The sequence below is a fragment of the Vombatus ursinus genome, unplaced genomic scaffold (genome assembly GCF_900497805.2).
Source record: "Vombatus ursinus unplaced genomic scaffold, bare-nosed wombat genome assembly UNPS02011334.1, whole genome shotgun sequence".
NCBI classification, from domain to species: domain Eukaryota; kingdom Metazoa; phylum Chordata; class Mammalia; order Diprotodontia; family Vombatidae; genus Vombatus; species Vombatus ursinus.
In genome coordinates this window covers 9,557,196-9,577,814 of record NW_020951112.1, presented here as the reverse complement: position 1 = coordinate 9,577,814, position 20,619 = coordinate 9,557,196, and the positions used below count along the sequence as shown (strand labels likewise).

The window sequence follows — 20,619 nt, the reverse complement described above, 5'->3', positions numbered from 1 at the left end:
AATTCACAGAGGCTAATGAGCCTTATTGATGAAGTACCCACACTGGTGAAATCATAGATTCTGAGAGATTAAGAAATAAATTATTACTATTTTCCATAAGAAAATTCCTTTTTACTTTATAGGGTTTTCCTTTTTTTTTTTTTTTTGAGCTTATTGTAATCCTTTGCACATTCTAAATCCCTTCCTGTGGTCACTACTGTTGTCATTGGCACCAGCACCATCAGTATTATCACCTCACATTTACTCAGTCTTTACATACATCATCTAATTGGATCTTCCTAAATGCCAGGTGAGGTAGGTCATCATTAGTACTAAGTGTCTTGTCACAAGTCACACTGCTAATAAACAGCAGGGCTGAGATGCAAATTTAGGCCTTCTGATTGCTAGTTTAGTGATTTCTACTACAGCTAACAATGACAACAAGCAATATTTGTTAAATACCTGGTATGTGCTCACTAAGCTCCGCCACAGAGATAAAATATTTTAATGAAGTACAATTCCTGTTCTGAGGGTGATCAGTAATAAAGGAAAACTACCATAATACACAATTTTATGTGCTAATTTGAATATCCAGTTCTTAGAATCAGAGTCCCTAAAGATAGGAGAACACTTAGATATAAGAGAATAAATACAATCTAGACATAATCATAATATGTAATAATTGATATACTCTGGTCCTCACTGCTGGTTAGGGCAGATAGGTGGAACAGTGGACAAAGTGCTAGGCCTGGAGTCAAGAAGACCTGAGTTCAAATACAGCCTCAGACACTAGCTGTGGGACCCTGGGCAAGTCACTTAACCCTGTTTGCCTCAGTCTCCTCATCTGTAAAATGAGCTGGAGAAGGAAATGGCAAACCACTGCAGTGTCTTTGGCAAGAAATCCCCAAATGAGGTGATGAAGAGTTGACCATAACTAAAAATGACTGAATAAATAAAATAAGTTAAAATAAATTTTAAAAATACATATTTGTACTGTAGATTAAAGTGTATTAAGGCATAAAATACTATTAAAAATGTTTGCGGAATGCTAAGAGAATAAATCTTAACTTAAAAATTCAAACACTTTGTGATAAATAATAAGTATAATGCTGAAAAACCTAAAAAGATAAGCAATCTGCAGATTCTTAAAAAAAATAATAATTTATTCAAATTCTGTAGGTAACAGGTACAGAATGAAATAACCATATATAATATGGTATAAGTGACAAGAACAACAATAACAAAAATCAAAACTGAATGCTGTGCATTATAATGACCAAGTGGGAGACTCTATAACGTTAGACTTCATTGATGTGCTAGTTAGTTACGCTGCACTGATTTGCGTTTCCTTTCCTCTAGAAGAGGAGTAGGGAAGGAGATTTTAAGGTGACATAAAAACAAAAGATGTCTATCACTAATTTTTAAAGCTTGCCATTCCATTCTCATGTCTGTATCAAGGATGGCCTCAATATATGTGTGAATTGGCCTCATAAAGATTTTGGAGAGATAAGAAAAAACACATATGGATTAACAGTTACTCAGACTATCTTTCTCCTCTCTTCTGGATTTTTACACATCCTGGATATTCGCCTGCCTTTCAGATCACTGTGTCATTTGTAGCACAGATGTCTTCTACTCATACTTGATCTAATTAGAATGTGAGATCCTTGAGGGCAGAGACTATGTTTTTATCTTTCTTCGTATCCTGTCATTAGCACAGTGCCTGGCAGATAGTATTTACTTAATAAATGCTTGCTGACGGACTGACTTGATCTAGTCTAATTATTCTTTGCATCTTTCTTTGGGTTTTATTTCTATCTGCTCATGTAGCACATCAAGGCAGTGGTGTTAAATATTACAGCTTCACTGTCAATGACTGAGAGAATAACTTGTTTAAAAAATAAAGTCTGGGCAGATATTTTCCAATTCTTTGTCTGTTCTTTGTTTTCCTTCAGCTTCCATTCTTAAGTGATTTCAAGGTAATCTGGCTTACCTGGTTCTCTCACGTGTGGTAAGAACGGTGCTAATTTGGTGTAAAAGGCAAGTGAGACGCTAACAGGTATCATAGGTGGAGCAGTCTGGCTACCTGCCTCACTGCTCAGGGGGAGCCTTGAGCAGCCCTCCACCTTCCCCTGACATCCACCACCACCAAAGTCTTTTTGCCCGACACCCTCACTCTTGCTCCTTGTTTCTGTCTATGGTTATCCCTGTATAACAATCTATATACTGGACAGTGGTTCTAGAGGACCAGTTCTCAAAGTATACTCTGGGGACCTGAGGATGCCTGAGACCCTTGGATGGGAGCAAGGGACTTGAGGTCAAAACTTTTTTTATAATTACACTAAACATTTCATTTTCTAACACAGTAAATCTCAATAAATATAACCCATATAAGAAAAAACTTGGAGGAGTCTCAAAAATGTTAAGGGTACAGAGGAGTTCTAAGACCACAAAGTTTGGTAACTGCTGATCTCAGATGGGTGAATTAGACTGACTCTTTAAAAGAGTAAAAACTCAGTTTGCCTTTTTCCCCTTGTCATTTCAATTATGAGGCTCAGCCTGGAGGGAAATGCAATCACAAGCCTCCCTGTGCCCTGGCTGACCTCCCAGGAATGCCTTCCTGATTCTGGAGGGGGGAGAAAGTAGTGTTTTATCTTGATTTTGTATCCTTTTAAATTGTTTGATTTCCTACTAACAAAGTTGGTTTTAATTACATCTTATGATACACATTGCCTTACTACAGTTTAAACCTTGAACCTGAATTATTAGAGTAGCCTAGATTAGACTGGTCCACATCATCATGTTTTCCATGTAAAAAGGACAGAAATAGAGGATTATGTATGAAATCATGAATATGCTATGTACAGTTAGTTTTTTTAAAAAAAAATACATATCGGGGCAGCTAGGAGGTGCAGTGGATAGAGCTCCAGCCTCGAAGTCAAGAGGACCTCAGTTCAAATATGTCCTCAGACACTTGACACTCACTAACTATGTGACCCTGGGCAAGTCATTTGACCCTGACTGTCTCACCAAAAAAAAAAAAAAAAGCAAAAAAAAAAATACATATCAACCATAACACACTAGTACTAATGTTGCGCTCCTCATTGTGTCTCCTTCTGAATTTCATTCTGCTCTCTTCTGAATATTTTGTTTAATTGATGCTTTCTTTTTTTTTGTACCACTATCATCACCCCCTGTATTCTCCAACACCATTCTTCTCCCCCAATAAAAACCCTCCCTTGTAACAAATAAGTATAGTCAAGCAAAAAAAAAAAAAAAAACAACAATTTGTGCTGTATCAGTATCGCCTGAAAATATATACCTCATTCTGCACCCACAATCCATCTGTGCCAAGAAGTTGATCATCAGTCTCTTTGGGGTATGACTGACTGTGGCACTGGTCTGAGCTGCAGCTCTTCACAATATGAGAGTCAGTATACAAACCATTCTCCCACTTTTGCTTGCTTCACTTTACTCAGTGACAGAGGTCTTCCCAGATTTCTCCCGTATCATCTTACAAAAGAGTTTATATCCTAAACTAGTAATACCACTGGCTGACATATCCCTCTGCTTGACAAAGGAGATCAAGTGTTTGCTGATATCATCTAGAGCAGGGGTTCTTAATATGGATGAACTTTTTTTAAAAAAATATTTTGATTACTGTATTTCAACATAATTGGTTTCCTTTGAAATATTATGTATTTTATTACATGCATTTAAAAATATTTTGAGAAGGGTCATCAGATTGCCAAAGGTGTCTACAACACAAAAAGATTAAGAATCCTGGAGCCTTTTGGCCTCTTCAAAATGGTAGTAACTACTTTGCATCAGTTAAGCTAATAAGCAGTGATTGTCAATGTCAATGTCCATTCTTTGAATTATTTTCTCTTTTAAAATTTCAATAATTGGTTGAAACAAATCTGGATAGAAATGTCAAAACTGCTGGAGAGAAATATCATAATTTCATAATTGCATCTTATTTTTTAAATTTTTTTCTTCTTATTTAGTATTGATTTTAAACTCTGCTCCAACAAGTCAATGGTCTACCTGATTTATAAATGACTTTCATTTATCATTAGTCAGTCACCTTAACCTGTCAAGATATGGTCAGTTTGAATCTCTGTACTGGTAATAAGTATTTTCCATAGTCAGAACCTTGTGAGTCATGTCATGAGTATTTTCTTCAAAAAGAAAGTGCGCAAAGTCTTGAGGTCAAGATGAGGAAGTGATCAGTAGCAGAGCAGCTCAATTTCCACGCAGGTACTCCAGGAAAATATAAAACAATAGAGCACCAGATCAAATAATGATTAGGAACTATAGAGAGTATCTGTCTAGCTTGGGTCAGCAAAAGGGGACACTTAGAAATCTTTGGGCATAAGGAGGGGTCTCTGCTAGAGGTACCAGAGCGGGAGAACTGCATCTTAAGGATCATGCAGCTGACTGGCACCGTCACTAAGCCCCACGGGCAGTTAAGCACCCAGGAGGGAAAGAAAGTGATCAGTTTGCAGGGCTTCAATGCTCTGCAAGCTTAAAGCTGAAGAACTGAGACTCCTCTGACAATCGTAAAGAGCTGAGCACTCTGTCCAAGGGATCCTTGGACTTGCCAGAACATTTGGCACAGCAGACACCAGCACAGGGGAGGACCAGATAATACAAACAGCAGACTTCCATCTCAACCAAGAGTGCAGGAATAGGGGAAACCTGGCCCTGATAAGACATTCCAATTCAGGAAGGAAAATTCATAATATGAATACCAAAAACAGACACCAACAGTAAAATAAGAAATCAGCAGACTAAAAATAGAATCACCAGACTACCAGAAAACCACAGCCAAAAAGAAAAGTTTGGATATAGTACTGTAAGGTATTATAAATGAAAACTGCTCAGACCTGACAGAACCAGAGGGCAAAGCGAAAATGTACTCCATCAATCACCTCCTGAAAGAAACTCTAAAATGAAAAATTCCCATGAAAATCATAGCCAAAACCTTGACATGTCTTTGGGATGAGGAAACTTGCAGGTCAAAGAAAAAATAATTCAGGAAGACAGAAAGAGTTCAAGGACCAAAGAACAGTTAGTAGCACACAAGCCTTGGCAGTTACCACTGTAATGCATAGGACAGCTTGGAACAAGGTCTTCTAAAAGGCAAAAGATAAAGGCTCACACCCAAGAACAATTGAGTGGAATCCTAAAGGGAAAAAAATGGACCTTTAATCAAACAGAGGAATTTGAAGCATTACTGATGGAAACACCAAAACTTCAAAGAATCTCTGAAATGCAGACATCTAGAAAGATAATGACTTTGAAGTAAATGAAAGGGACTACAAAATAAGAAAGGGTTCAAAAAGAGAAATAAGTGTTTGCTCAGAACATTAATTTCCTTCAAGGGTCATAGAGGGAGTTAAATAAGACAGAAGGCCGAAAAGTGGTTTTCTTCTATTTTGATGCTCTTAAGCGAAGAAATAAAAAGGAGGGGGAAATGAAGACACTCGGGAAGAAAGGAGGAGAAAGGGGGTAGAACTTATTTCACATACTAAAGGTTCATAATAAAAAAGAAAACTACATACATGAAGTTAGAGGTAAAGGAAACAAGAGTCACAAGAATCTCACTTCCATGAGAACTGAGCATGGAGGCTCACACTCACATATATGCACTCTAACAAACACAAATACACAACAAGAATATAGTTTAAAAATAATCAAATTGAAGAAACAGGGAGAGAGGGTATTTAAGAAAGAGTAAAATAAAGGAGGGATTAGTCTCAAGCCAAACAAATTCAACTTTTAAGAGTGGATCGTGAAGGGGAGAGTAAAAGGAAAGAAAAGGTAAAAATCTGTGATTAGAATTTGGACAAGAGACAATAAGAAGAAAAGGTCTAAGAAGCTAGGGTGGAGGGAAATACACAATAGATCATTATTGTGAACATAAGTGGGATGAACTCACCAATAAAATTAAAAAGGGCAGCAGAAGGGATTAAAAAGGAATTGTGGGAAGACAGTACATGTTATGACCCAGAGAAGCACAGATGCCCCACAAAAACAGCAAGAAAACTAAAAATTGCACCAGGAGTAATGGTAAAGAATACCAAAGAGACTATAGCTATAAGTTCCAACATTAATTTTCCAGGACTATACAAAAACACTGCCAAAATCCTGTAAAGGTTCTGAACGGAGACAAGCCAGGGCAACCAGCAGGTGAAGTGCACATGGACCCAGAGCAGGAGATAAGGTCAGACCAGAAAGCAGACAGCACAACAGGACAAGGCCACCCAGTCAGTACAGCACCAGAGCACAGCAGGCTTTAGGGTCAGATCAGCAGCGAGCAAGCTGGCTTCTAGACCCAGGCAGCCCAGGCCTCAGCCACAGCAGGGGAAAGAGCAAGCACAACCCATGGGAAGAAATGCTACAATAGGAAAAATCTAAATTTTTAAACAATTGTTTCCACGGTGTTTCTGTCTAAAACCCAGGGTTCAGAATTTTTCCCCCACAAAGAGTAACAATATTGTAAAGAAAAACAAGTTTAAAAGATTTAATAACTCTGGTCAATGCAACAGATGACCATGACCACAGAGGACTGAGAAAGCATACTACCCTGGGCTGACAGTTTCAAGGTAAAGAAGGAAACAGATTTGTTGTGCTTAACTGTATTTGTTACAAAGATTGTGCTACTCAGTTTGTTTTTGGTTTTAGATTTTTTAATGGAAGGAAGTAGGGAATTTGAGGAAGAAGAGTTTAAAAATGAATTTTATTTTTATAAAGGGAGACCACACAGGCCTCATAACTCATTTTGTATTTTTTATATAGGTAGCAGTGGCCACAGAATCACCTAATGACCAGTAAATGGAGAGAAGTCTCTCTGTACTACGAGGGCTGGTTCTAAGAAAGGAGACACAGTCTGTTGCTGGGATCATACTGTTATTTTTATACATCTAAATTAGGAATTGTTTTTGAACGTGTAAATGTATACTTCTGGAGGAAGTATCACTTTAATGTTTTTTTAAAAGAACTAAATTTACAATAAAATCAATTTTTTAAAAAACTCTCATTCATAGGACAATGAAAAACACCCCAAAAGACAGCAATAAAAAAAATGTCAAAGATCAAAAGGGACAGCTGTTTTACCTGCTCTTTAATGAAGAATTAGCCAATTTCATCAAAGTAAATGGTACTTATCTAAATCTCATTTGGGGGATTTTTCTCATTATTTTCTATTACAGTTTTATTTCAGCAATACAACATAAGGTCCTAGGAGGGTGAGTAGAAGTTGTTTCACTTATACCCGCAGGACCTAGACCAGTATCTTGAATTCAATTCAATTGTTTTTCAGTCATGCCCAACTCTTCATGACCCCATATGGGGTTTTCTTGGCTATATACCAGAATAGTTTTCTATTTCCTTCTCTAGCTCATTTTACAGATGAAAAAACTGAGGCAAGGTGCTTAATGTCTGTTAAAACAGAAACTGAATTTGCTTAACTAAAAAGAAATAATTATGTTTTTGCATTTTTAAGTGAAGTAAGGACCAAAAAAAGGAAGTATTTTAATCTTTCTACACAATGAATATCTAATGAATTAATAGAATGGTGTTTTTCAAAAAATAAAAGAATTAAATCCAAGGGATACAAAACTGACTTTATAAATGTGAAAAAGCATAATTTGGCACTCAGAAAAATACTTAACTTTTTCCAAAATAATTAGATTACTAAAGAATTGAATAAATGACCAGTAAAACATGCCCACCTCAGCTTCATATTTTATTTTTTCTTCTTCTAAAATTCGCATATATTCCTCTTTCTGATGTTCAAATTCTGATTTGAGAAAAGTATGTTCATAGCGAAGCTTGTTATATTCAGTTCTATATTTTTCTACCTCCTAAATTAGAAGACAGAAAATAATGTTAATTTAATTACATAGATAAAATATTTATTTGATATTCAATACAGACATCACATGCACGCTAAAAAAAAAGTCTATAAAAAAAGCAAAGATTACCCCACAAAATAAGAATGAAACTTTCCATTTTTGGTACATTTTTGGAAAGATGCGTATTCAGTAAAATAGTAAGTTTTTTTCTTCATTGCCTTTTATAAGAAAACAGAATGCATCCATATACAAAACATTCTGATCTTTGAACTTCATAAAATATCATTTCAGAATATAGTAGACTATTCTCAACTAAGTATGTATAAGAAATATCTGCAATGTTATGAATTTGATCAAATAAAAATATGATCAAAGAAAGAGTAACAATCTACTGAAAGTAGAAAAGAATGAATGAAAAGTAATGAGGGCTATTTTAATGTGTAGCAAAAATCACATAAAAAATTATAGTAATAGTTTAACTGAACTAAACACATCACCCTGAAAAGGCAGTCATTCAAATCCAGCTGAACCCTGTGCCTAATAAGGCTTCTGGGTTGGTCAGATCCTCCTAACACTTTATGAAAATTGCTAGTTGTTAGAATTAACAAGCAATCTTAGTCATAAGGCAGCAGAGATGCAGGAGAGCCATCAACTCAAAAATGAATGAGAAAAGGAATTAATGAGAGCAAACCTCCAGAAACACAAACCCAAGGGGATCAGAATCTCCAGGTGTAGAGTCAGTTTATAAGCTAGACAAGAAAATGAATGTCATTAATTGCCAGTCATATTTTTGTCTGGACCAAAACTGATCTTTTCCAACTTGATCACTCACCTTATTCACCAGGCTTGGCTCTTAATGACTTTAGGCTGTTTCGAAATATCAAATCTACACTAACAGACTGAATTCTTGTCACCATTAAAGGATATTCAAGAGAATATACTCTAAGTTCTAAAGGCAATTTCAAAAGATGGGTTTCAAAAATACTGAACAAATTCAAACAATCACAGTAACAATGGAATACTATTTTGTCCCAAGGTGATGCATTTGAAGGAGACGACATTCATTTAGATTCCTGGATTCAGGGTTCTGACGTGTTTGTTACAAAATTCGTCACATTTCTTCAGTACTGATGTTTTCTCTACTTCATACATTACATTACAAATCATAGTAAATGTTCACTTTGTGAGATTATTTCATGGTCATACTCCCTTAAATACTGAATTCTGTCTACTTTATAAATTACTTTACTGTCATAACAAATATCCACTTTGTTAGATTATGTGGAAGTCAAGCTCCCTGTACCAAAATCAACTTTTCACAGTAGCACATCATCATATGAAAATAACTGGGTTTTGAAACCAGTTTACTTACTTCATCTAGATTCCGAAAACGTTCTCTCATTGGAGTTTCTAATTCTTGTTGTATTTGGGTTCTTAACAATTCCAATTTCTGAGGTGTCAATACCTATTATATGGAAAAAGCCCTAAATATTAAGTCAGGAAAACTGAAATTAAGTTCTTACCAAATTTCAAACTTATCAAATCATGGGCTGGATATATCATTAAGAAATTATTGGGTCAAGTACCCTCTTTTCAAATATATAAGGTATGAGTATGTCCATTTTATATAAAATATGTTGGACTGGATCTACAAAAATTGTTATAGTACTGCTAATTTTACTCTAATCACAGCATCAATAGTAAGGAAATTTGACAACATGGTGCATTAGGCACTCTAACTTCGTACTCAGAACTGACAAAAATTCAACAGACATGACTTAATAACAATCAGTCGCTGATGTTCAAGTAGTTACTGGGAACAACATGGAAAAAGGCTACCATGGTGAACAGGGAAATTGATATTTCATTATTTTCTGATGAAAATTCAGTTATAACCATGCAACTTGGCCTCCTGGACAAAACTAGTAACTTCAACTGAACTAGAAAACCTGATTTTCTAGACTGATTGGAGAAAAATCCCACCCTTCTCAATACTGCCACTGAGATATCTATAAAAGAGAATGACATCATTTATTCATTCACAAATACATATTAAGTGCTTCAATATTTAACTAAGTACTAGCCTTTTGTCCCATTTTAATCTGCTATTCCTGACCTGCTTATGATCATCCACGGAAAAGTACCCCCAGTCTTGGGGTCAGAGGGCCCACGAGCACAGGGTTACTCTAGATACCAAGAGCAGAGGACAAAGGTAGGGATTGACTACGAGACAATTCCACCCTTCAAGAGGATCACGGTCTAGCTGAAAAGTTAAGCAAAGCACACAAATAACTCTGAATAGCCGTAGTGTAAAGAGCACTGGATTTGGAATCAAGAAAACGAGGATTCAAATCGAGTCTCTGCTAAATGTCTGAATCTGGGGAAATCACTCCATCTCTAGGGGCGTCAGTTCCTTGTCTGTAAAATAAGGGAATCGGAAGGCATCTAAATTCTCTTCCAGCTCTAAACTATTGTTCTATGAAAAGTGTCAGAAAAGAAAAACCAACCAGAAATTGTACAACAAGGGCATTAGGGGCCAATTCAAAGACAACACAAAGTTTCGAATGGCGGTGTCATCCCAAGACTGAGCTCAGAAAACGGAACAGGTTTAAGGAGAAAAGACAATAAGCTTAGTTACAGACACAGGGACTTTGCAGTGATAGTGAGACATTCACAGCAAGACCTCTTACTGGCAGGTGAAGGAGCAAATCTGGAGCGCTTAAGTGAGGTTAACTCTGAATATGGAGATTTGTAACTCACCTACATAGAAGTGGTAGTTAAAATTATGAGAGTGAAAAAGTACAAAGAGTGAAGAGGCCAACGACAAAACTTTTGGTAGCAACCACCGTAAGAGATCAAAATGATGGTGTGAAATCAGCATAGGAGATGGAGTAAGAAGAATGAGACAGTAGCAAGTGAACCAGAAAAATATGGTATCTCTAACAAAAGGAAATAGACATATCCAATATAAAGGAGGGGGAATTAATAGCATAAAATCTTAAAAACAATCAATGTGTGATTGAAAAATAAAAGAGTCTCTGGATATGGTAATCAAGGAGTTAAATGTGACAGAAGGGGAAAGATAGGGAGAAGCAAAATTACAACAAGCTGAAGAGAGTGTAAAAGGTTGAGAGTAGAGGCAATGAGTATAGAGAGTCTTCCTAGAAGTTAAGCAGTAAAGGTGAAGAGAGATATGAGATGATAGTCAAATTGGATAGAAGAGTCAAAGGAAAAGTTATTTTGCTTGTTTTTTTTTTCCAGATTGAGAAGACCTAAGCAAGTATTTAGGCAGACAAGCAAGAGCCAATGAAGGGACTGGATATGCATGGGAAAGAGAAAATAAACTGATGGAGCAAAGTGCTAAAAGAGCAGGAAGGAAAGGGATCACAAGCAAAGTTAGAAGGATCAGTCTTAGTAAAGACTAGGAATGCTTCCCTTTCAGGGAAGAGAGAGAAGCAGGAAAGACTGGATGAGGATGTATAATAGTTTAGAGAAATGGAGGAAGAGAGTGGAAGAACATGTCTGCACACACATGGTAAAACCGAAATCAAATAGGACGTGGTGACTGTTGTTCTGTTTTTGTTTGTCCTTTGTTTACAAAGAGGACCAATGACATCATAGGATGTGTGTGAACTGGATTTAAGTGAGGCAGAGCTGCACAAAGTTGTCAGCCTCACTTCTCTCTTCCAGTCATCAAAGTCCAGCGGCAGGACAAACGTCAAGATGACTGGCAATGGCCAGGAATGATGCCACGGATGACCTTAGTGTCTTCAGTGTCTGACCAAGCCAAAAGTAGGGAACAGGAAAACAGGTGAGAGTTAGAAGGGAGAGAAAAAGGATTTTCAACAGCTGTGGTGAAGAATGATTTCAAGAATCAGTTAAGTTTAGAACAGAAGTGAGCTGTGAGAACCCAATCAAGGTTACAGACCACAAATTTGCAGTGGTTGAAAAGAGTTCACTTTCATGAGTAACACTGGGCATCCTAGGAACAGGAATGGAAAAACTGAGTGTTTGGTTTACCATACAATCATAAATCTAGAGCAGGAAGGCATATTCAAGGTCAAATATTGTAACTCTCTCATTTTAGAGACTGAGGCCCAGAGACTGTCTAGTTACGTTGTCAGTGGCAACATTTGAACCCAGGTCCTCTGTCTTAAGTCACTGCTCTTTCTATGGATAAGCACTAGCTGGTCAGGAAGAGTGACCATCAGCTGGCAAAGGCTTTGATGGCACTGGCTAGGAAAATATTAAAGTGTCAGACTACAGAGTCAATGTTGAGTGTAGAGGAAAGTAAATCCACTAAGAGAAGTAAACTGAAGAAAGATTCAGAGATGGGTGAATACAAGGATGAAATGTAGCTTTAGTCTAAGTGCAGGGGATTCAGCACTTAGAGATACTATAATTCAAAAAAAGGGAAACATCCCAAGCGTGATCAAATCGACGTACGGCTGACATGGGATGAGAGAAGGAAATCATTGAGTTAAGGAATTGTGGGTACAGGTTCTCAGAGGGCATAGTCAACAGTCAAAAACAAGTGTCTCCATTTCCTTTTCATTCTCTTCTTAACTTTCCGGAGCGTAGCTTCAGACCTCACCATTCAACAGAAACAGCTCTCTCCAAAGCTCCCAATGGCTTTTTCTCAATACTCATCATCCCTGACCTCTCTGCAGTCTCTGACACTGCCAATCACTTGCTCCTTCTAGGTTTTCATGACACTAGTCTCTCTTACTTCTCCCCCACTCCCTTACTTTCCCTTTGCTGGATCTTCATCCAGGTTGTGCCCAATAACTGTGAGTGTGCCCCAGGGCTCTGGCCAGGGTCCTCTTCTTCTCTCCTTTAATACTGTTTCACGTAGTGATCTCATCAGCTCCTCAACTGTCATCTTTACACTGTCTTAGAGATATGTCAAGCCTACTTACCCAGCCCTTATCTCCAGACTCTCATCTCTAAATTCCTATTGGACATGCTGGATTTTATGCCTTGTAGACATCTTAAATTCAACATGCCCAAATTAAACTCATGTCATTTCCCCCCAAAAGAACTTTCCCATTTTGAACTCCCCCATTACTGTTGAGGGCTCCACCATCCTCAGTCATCTACACTCATAACCCAGGTGCTCTCCTCACCCTCTCAACCCCACCACATCCAGTCTGTTTCCAAATGCTGTCCATTTTACCTGTGTGACATCTCTCACGCTAGCCCCCTTCTCACTTACGACACTGCCATCACTCTGGCGGAGGTCCTCTTAACGTAACACCTAAATGACTTATTGTGACAGCTTTCTAGTTGCTGTCTCTGCCCACTCCAATCCATCCTCCACTCAGCTGTCAGACTGATCTTCCTAAAATATCTGACTACTCAATTCAATAAACCCCAGTGGCTCTCTATCCCCTCCAGGATCAACAGAACATCTTCTGTTTGGCGTTCGAAGCCCTTCATAACCTGCTCCCTCCCAACCTTTCCAATCTTCTTACACGGTGCCTCCCCCAACCAGACCCCCCCACCTCCAAACCCCTGCCAACTCCCCATGTGTTCTGCAATCCAGTGGCACTAGCTTACTGTAATTCATCTCTTGACTATGGAGAATTGCACTTCCTGTCCCCCATGCCTGGAATTCTCTCCCTCCTCATCTGATGACTGGCCTCCCCGGCTTCAGTTAAAAGCCCACCTTCTACAAAAAGACTTGATGCGAATGTCTCCCCTCTGTTAATTATTTCTAACTTATCCTGGATATATCTTGTTTGTACATTTTGTTTCAATGTTGTCTCACCCACTGGACCTTGAGCTTAAGAGCAAGGACTGTTTGTCGCCTTTATTTGAAGCCCCAGATCTTTACGCACAGTACACACTTCATAAATGCAAGCTGACTGACAAAGCACGGCTCAGGTTTTCATTCATTTTCCCAATTCACTCAGCTGCTCACACCCCTGCTCCAATCACTTCATATTAAACAAGCATACATATTGCACAGGGACCAGGATGATCCCTGTATTTTTATATATTTCCATGTGTCTATGCTGTCTCTACTATAGAATAGAAGCTCCTTGAGTATAGGACCTATTTTATTTATGTGTCTGAATCTTCCCAGAACCTGGCACATAACACATGCTTATAAAATACATGTTGACTTAGGATATTAATAGCTCATATTTACATAACACTTTAAGATGATCATTACAATCCTATAAGGTAAGTGCTCTTATCCCCATTTTACAGATGAGCAAGCTGAGGTCTAAAAAAGGTTAAGTCACTTGCCAAGTGTCCCATACCTAGTAAGAATTTATGTCTGGTTCAAACTCAGGTCTTCCTAATTCCAAGTCTAGAATGATTATGGGATAGGGTGAAAGGAAAGACTGTAGTCCAGGTGCAACATTACAGAGAAAGAGAGATGAGACAGGTCAGCAATGAGGACATAAAGAAAGCAGCATGAACAGAATCGGTACTTCAAAATGGAAATGGTTATTAAGGAGAATGTAGGTTACACAGGAATAATCTGTAATCATCAAAAGATACAAGAAGGAATATGCCAACTCCTCCTTCTGTCTCTTCTTAGTCCAGGGAAGTGACCTTCAGTGGAAAGTCGTAATGGAGGTGGTATCCTCAAGAGAGACAGGTTCTATTAAAGGGTGGACTGACTTAAAAGGAATGTTGAACATATCAAGGATATAAAGGGAATTTGTTTGAGGATAGAATTTAATAAATTCAATTCAACACAATACACATAAATTGTTGAACTGAACTGCAAAGAGTTGAGGTTTCAACCACATAGTTATAGTCCTATTAAATCAGAATAATAAAATACAGATTCACTAATTTGATATTTATACTAATTTAGACAAGATCGAGCTATAGTTTACCCTTTACATGACAATAAAGATTTTCTAGATAAATAATATAAACAAGCTATAAAAAGGAATAGTATAGAAGAGAAGGAGCAATTGTCTCCAAAAATTTTTGAACAGTAATTAGTATATCATCTGTGTGCAAAATATAAATTATTCTTATATATTCATTAAAGTAGTTCCCAAAAGGACAACCACTTGCCAATCTTTTTCTGCCTGGCTCCCCTTAATCTACAAGTAGAAAATAATAAAACTTCATTTGTTTCATAAAACTTACACTTCAGAATTTTCACTAATTCATACCAGCTGCTCTCTGTATTTGGGAGGACTTTGTTTTGTTTTAGCAAAAACCTGTAATTTCACAAATGCAGAGCAGCCCTGGTGAAGCTCCTTCCACAAGCACGTGAACAAGTCATTCGTAACTTGCAGCCTCATGAGAGCTGCCAGAGGGAGGGGGATGCCCATAGTTACAAAGTTAACAAACAGAAATAAAAGGATTTAAAGACAGGTCTTCTGACATTAAAGAACAGCTGACTGGCCACATGTCATCTCCTCAGAAGTTTGGGAAAATTAGAAATAAGTTACATGAGAGTAACTCATGAAATATATTAATTCGATAACCATCCCCAAATTATAACGATGATTTTGGAGAAGATTTTTTTTTTAAGTCTCAATTATACTGCCCAAAGATGTATAAGTGAATCAAGTGCAGAATTAAGACTCATTATACCATGAAAAAAATTTAAACAGATTATTACATTTGCAAAGCTACCATATGTATGCTACTTTTATATACCATTTTGCTTTTTAGGAAAAAATTAACTATTTGTAGCAGATATCTCAAATGTGTTTTTTCTCACCTGTAATTTCAATTCCTCTAAATCTTTAGTCTTCTCTACTAATTCCCCTCTTAGCTCAGCAAGAAGCAGCTGAAACTTTTCCTGAAGAGATAGTTTTTCATTTAAGAGTCGCTTGAGCTCACTTTGTGACTTTATGTACTCATCCTGTAACCTGATTTTTTTAAAAGGGAGGAGAAAAGACTTGGGAGTCAGTGTTAAGTAATTGGCTTTCCAATGGCATTGTTTTATGTTAAGCCAAACCAACATTACAGACAAAAATGATAAGAAGGAAATAGTCTATTAAACTGGTAAATATTTTTTCTTTATTGTGTTTCACTTAATTTCTTTTTTATTTTTAATTAATTTATTTTTAGTTTTCAACACTCACTTTTATAAGACTTTGAGTTCTAAATTTTTTCCCCTCCCTCCCCAAGACAACATGCAATCTGATATAGGCTATACATGTATGATCATATAGACATATTTTCACATTAGTCATGTTGTGAAAGAAGAATCAGAATAAAAGGGAAAAACCACGAGAAAGAAAAACAACAAAAAAAGAAAAAAAGAGCAAATAGTATGCTTCAATCTGAATTCTGATTCCATAGTTCGTTCTGGATATGGATAGCATTTTCCATCATGAGTCTTTTGGACTTGTCTTACTCAGGATTGGGGAACCTGCGGCCTCATGGCCACATGTGGTCCTGTAGGCCCTTAAGTATAGCCCTTTGACTGAATCCAAAAATTTGGACTCAGTCAAAAGACCACACCCAAGGACCCAGAAGGCCACATGTGGCCTCGACGCTGCAGGTTCCCCCTCCCTGTGACTACTGTATTGCTCAGAAGAGCTAAGTCTCACAAAGTCGATCATCGCAAATGTTGCTGTTACTATGTACAATGTTCTCCTGGTTCTGCTCACTTCACTCAGTATCAGTTCATTCAAGTCTTTCCAGGTTTTTCTGAAATCCACCAGCTCACTATTTCTTATGGAACAACAGTATTCCATTACATTCATATACCACAACTTGTTCAGTCATTCCCAAGTTGATGGATATCCCCTCAATTTCCAATTCTTTGCCACCACAGAAAGAGCTGCTATAAATATTTTTGTATATGTGGGTCCCTTTCCCATTTTAATGATCTCTTTTGGATATAGACCTAGTAGTGGTATTGCTGGGTCAAAGGGTCAAATAGTATGCTTCAAACTGCATTCAGATTCCATAGTTCTTTCTCTGGATGTGGATAGCATTTTCCATCACAAGTCTTTTGGAATTGTCTTAGTCAGAATTGGGGAACCTGTGGCCTCAAAGCCACATGTGGCCCTGTAGGTCCTTATGGTTTTATGACCTGTAGGTCCAGAATGGTTGGATCAGTTCACAACTCCACCAACAATACATTAGTGTCCCAATTTATCCACATCTTCTGCAACATTTATCATTTTCCTGTTTTGTCACGTTAGCCAACCTGATAGCTGTGAGGTGGTACCTCAGAGTTGTTTCAATTTGCATTTCTCTAATCAATAGTGATTTAGAACATTTTCTCATATGACTATAGATGACTTTAATTTCTTCATCTGAAAACTGCCTGTTCATATTCTTTGACCATTTATCAATTGGGGAATGACTTGTATTCTTATAAATTTGACTTAGTTCTCTAGAAATAAGGCCTTTATCAGAGACACTGACTGTAAAAATTGTCTCCCAGCTTTCTGCTTCCCTTCTAATTTTGGTTGCATTGGCTTTGTGCAAAAACTTTTCAATTTAATGTAATCAAAATTATCCATTTTGCATTTCATAATGTTCTCTGTCTCTTGTTTGGTCATAAATTCTTCTGTTCTCCATAAAGCTGACAGATAAATGATTCCTTGCTCTCTTAATCTGCTTATAGTTTTACCCTTTATGTATAAATCGTGCACCCATTTTGATTTTATTTTGGTATATGGTATAAGATGTTGGTCTATGCCTAGTTTCTGCCATACAGTTTTCCAGTTTTCCCAGAAGTTTTTGTCAAATGGTGAGTTCTTAACCCAGAAGCTGGAGTCTTCGGGTTTATCAAACAGTAGATTACTATAGTCATTGACTATTCTATCTTGTATACCTAACCTATTCCACTGATCCAGTCTGATTTAATTTCTAACCCCATAATTATTTCTAAAGCAAATTTACTTCAAGAAAGTAATTATTATTACCTGTATTGAAACAGATTTTTTCTTCGCTTTTTTCAAGAAAAAGCAAAGAAAAGAAAAGATAATACATATCTTGATAGTAAACATCATCTTACACAAGACATAGTTAAGAGCCAATATTTTAACAAACCCAAAACAACTTTTCAAAAACCTTAACCTAAGAATAAGGAGGAAAAGATTCAACTGAGGAAAAAAAATTTATATCAAATATCTCTGGGGTCTGATATCCAAGATATATACAGCATTAACACAAATATGGAAAGCTATGAGCCATTCCCCAAGGGATAAATGGTCAAAATCTGAGAACTCATAGCTCCTAAAACAAGAATTGCAAATGTTTAATGACTGCATAAGATTGCACCAAATCACTACCATTTAGAAAAATGCAAATCAAAACAGATCTTAAAGTTTTACCGCCCACCTGGCAAACTGGCAAATCTGACAAAGGAAACAGTCAGTGCTAGAAGTGCTAAGGGAAAGACAAGGACACTACTTCACAGCTGGTGGAGCTGTAAACTGGTCTAATCAGTCTAGAAAACAATTTGGAATTATGCTAAGAAAGTGACCAAAATGTCTGCACCATCTTTTTCAAAACTGAGATAACAATCCCAGAGACACTACAATATTAATTACAGCTCTTTTTGTAGCAGCAAAGAAATGGAAACAAAGTAGATGCCTATCGACTGGGGAATGGCCAAACTGTGGTACATAAACGCAATTACCATGCCGTAAGAAACTATGAATGTGAAGAATTCAGAAAAACGTAGGGAGACATCTAGAAACTGACGCAGAGGGAAGTGAGTAGAGCCAGGAAGATATGCACTATAACAATGTAAATGGAAAGAATAAAAACAACTACATGCTACAGAATTATAATGACCAAGCTGAGCTCAAAAGAAGAGCTAAAAAAAATGAAGCCCCTTCCTTTCAACTGCGGTGGGTAACTAAGGGTGTGGAATAGTGTATATTTTTATATATAGTATAAGACATAGCCAAAGTGTGGTCAGTTTGGCTGAACTGCTTTTCTTTCTCTCTTTTTTCAAATCTTTGTTACAAGGGTTGGTCTGAGGGGATAAAGGGGAAGGGGAGGCAGGTTGGGGCGGTATATCTGAAAATGACATAAAGACAAAGGATAGTAATAAAAATAAAATAAACTTAAATATCTTATTCTAGAAAGTAAGAGAATTTTACCATTAGTTCCAGAACAAATATTAATCTTCAACAAAACAATATTAACTTCCAGCAACTACTTTTAATACTTAGATTAAAGGGGGGGGGGAATTGAAAGTAATTTACCTTGTGTGTTCAACTTTCAAAGTCTGGTAATTAGTTTTGTGATGTTCACATCGCAATCTTTCATCAATTAACATTTTTTGGAACTCTGATTGTGAATTCGTTAGCCCAGTAGCTCCACCAGGAGGAAAAATGTTGGCAAAAGCATCCATCTTGGTTAGTGGACTGACAACCATGTACGAACAAAATGTGGCTCAGCCTACCACTTTCAGTATTCTTTCCAGAAGTATTTTCTACCACCTTCTCTCTTTGACAGAATCCCAGGTGGCCAAATGATACCTGCACAGACAAATACACTTAATTAGCGTTCAGTTCATTCAAAGTGTCTTCAGTATTACACAATTTACTTTATCACTTTTCTTTTTATGTAACTATCCTCCATCTCTTCTTTCTTATCATTTATAGACTTAAAATAAACTGTTCATGTCTCTATTCAAAAGAAAGTATGTCCAAGATATGGAGGAAGATAAGGTGATATTAAAACATACATATCCCTTTCTTATAGTAATATAATTTAATATATATAGTATAATTTAAGACCACCAAGAATAAAAAGGGGGACTTCTCACAAAGGAAGAAATTCTGGGCACACAATAGAGTTTTATTTTTCTTTTTTTGGGGGGACTTTTTTATTTCTTACATATAATCAATGTTTCAAAATTTAAGGCATTATATGTATAATTTTCAAAAGATAAAAGATCACTTTCTCTTTTAAAAACAAAGGTTGCAGCAAAATGAAAAGGTGAAAATAACTTTCAGCAAATTCATATGTAATTTTATGATTTTTAGTTTAAATAGTCAGCACCACTTATAAACAGAGATGAAAAGTTTATTTTTATCCAAACATGCTAAAAGTCCCTGAATTTAAATATTAACTTTTCAGTACCATTTGAAAATAGAATATCTTTCAAAATAAGGGTTTTTGTAATAATTTCTTCTTTTTCATATATAACATTGTAAAGTTTGCCTTTCACATCATAAAAAACAAGTATCAGCAAAATAAAAATCATCTGAAATGCATCTGAAAACCATTTAGGTCCACTGGGATTACCTTAATTTTTTGTAAGAATAGACAAATAATTTCTATATAATACGTTAAATAATTTAAAATTTAAATTATTTGATTTATTATAATTGTCAAGTTTTCATTAATATAACCCAGCACTAGATAGTAATACGATACTTCAGAAATCATTTCAGTTGACAACTTAGGAACAATTGAGAAGTCCTATTTCTCTGAGAGATAGTGATAGATTTTGGGTGTGGTCAAACCACCCCAACTACATGAGTTGTAAGAGGCCCTAATAACACCCCTCATTCCACCAGAAAGTGGCATGAATAATGTGCATCTGAAGAGACTTAACTATAGAGGAATTTTGCATTCTTCACAGGAAAAGGGAGCCCCATTTAGTTCAGTGACCACCATGAGGCTAGCTAGATACAAAGCTACTTTAACTGCCACCAAGATCTATTCAGGAACTCCCAGAAGCATCTTGTCAATAGTTTAGACCATTTCCCCCTTATTATTTCTACACCCACTAAAAGGTAGAGGCATCTGGTTCTCACTTGTCTTCATGGGACTCCCTTAAGTTGCATAATGACTTCAAACATACCAACAC

General features: G+C 36.7%; 1 protein-coding gene across 8 annotated transcripts in view; it reads right to left on the bottom strand.

Moving 5' to 3' along the window:
- Positions 1-20,619, bottom strand: part of CEP83 (centrosomal protein 83) — a 115,545-nt gene that overhangs the window by 47,852 nt on the left and 47,074 nt on the right. For 5 of the 8 annotated variants that reach the window (XM_027855869.1, XM_027855871.1, XM_027855870.1 and 2 more), the window contains 4 exons: positions 19,004-19,279; positions 15,544-15,694; positions 9,214-9,306; positions 7,719-7,850 (listed from right to left, as the gene is read on the bottom strand). In XM_027855869.1, coding sequence (XP_027711670.1) covers positions 7,719-7,850; positions 9,214-9,306; positions 15,544-15,694; positions 19,004-19,176 — 549 coding nt within the window. In that variant the 5' untranslated portion in view covers positions 19,177-19,279. Of the gene's footprint in view, positions 1-7,718; positions 7,851-9,213; positions 9,307-15,543; positions 15,695-19,003; positions 19,280-20,619 lie in introns of those variants that run through there. The other 3 variants (XM_027855874.1, XM_027855875.1, XM_027855876.1) reach the window with 2 other exon arrangements.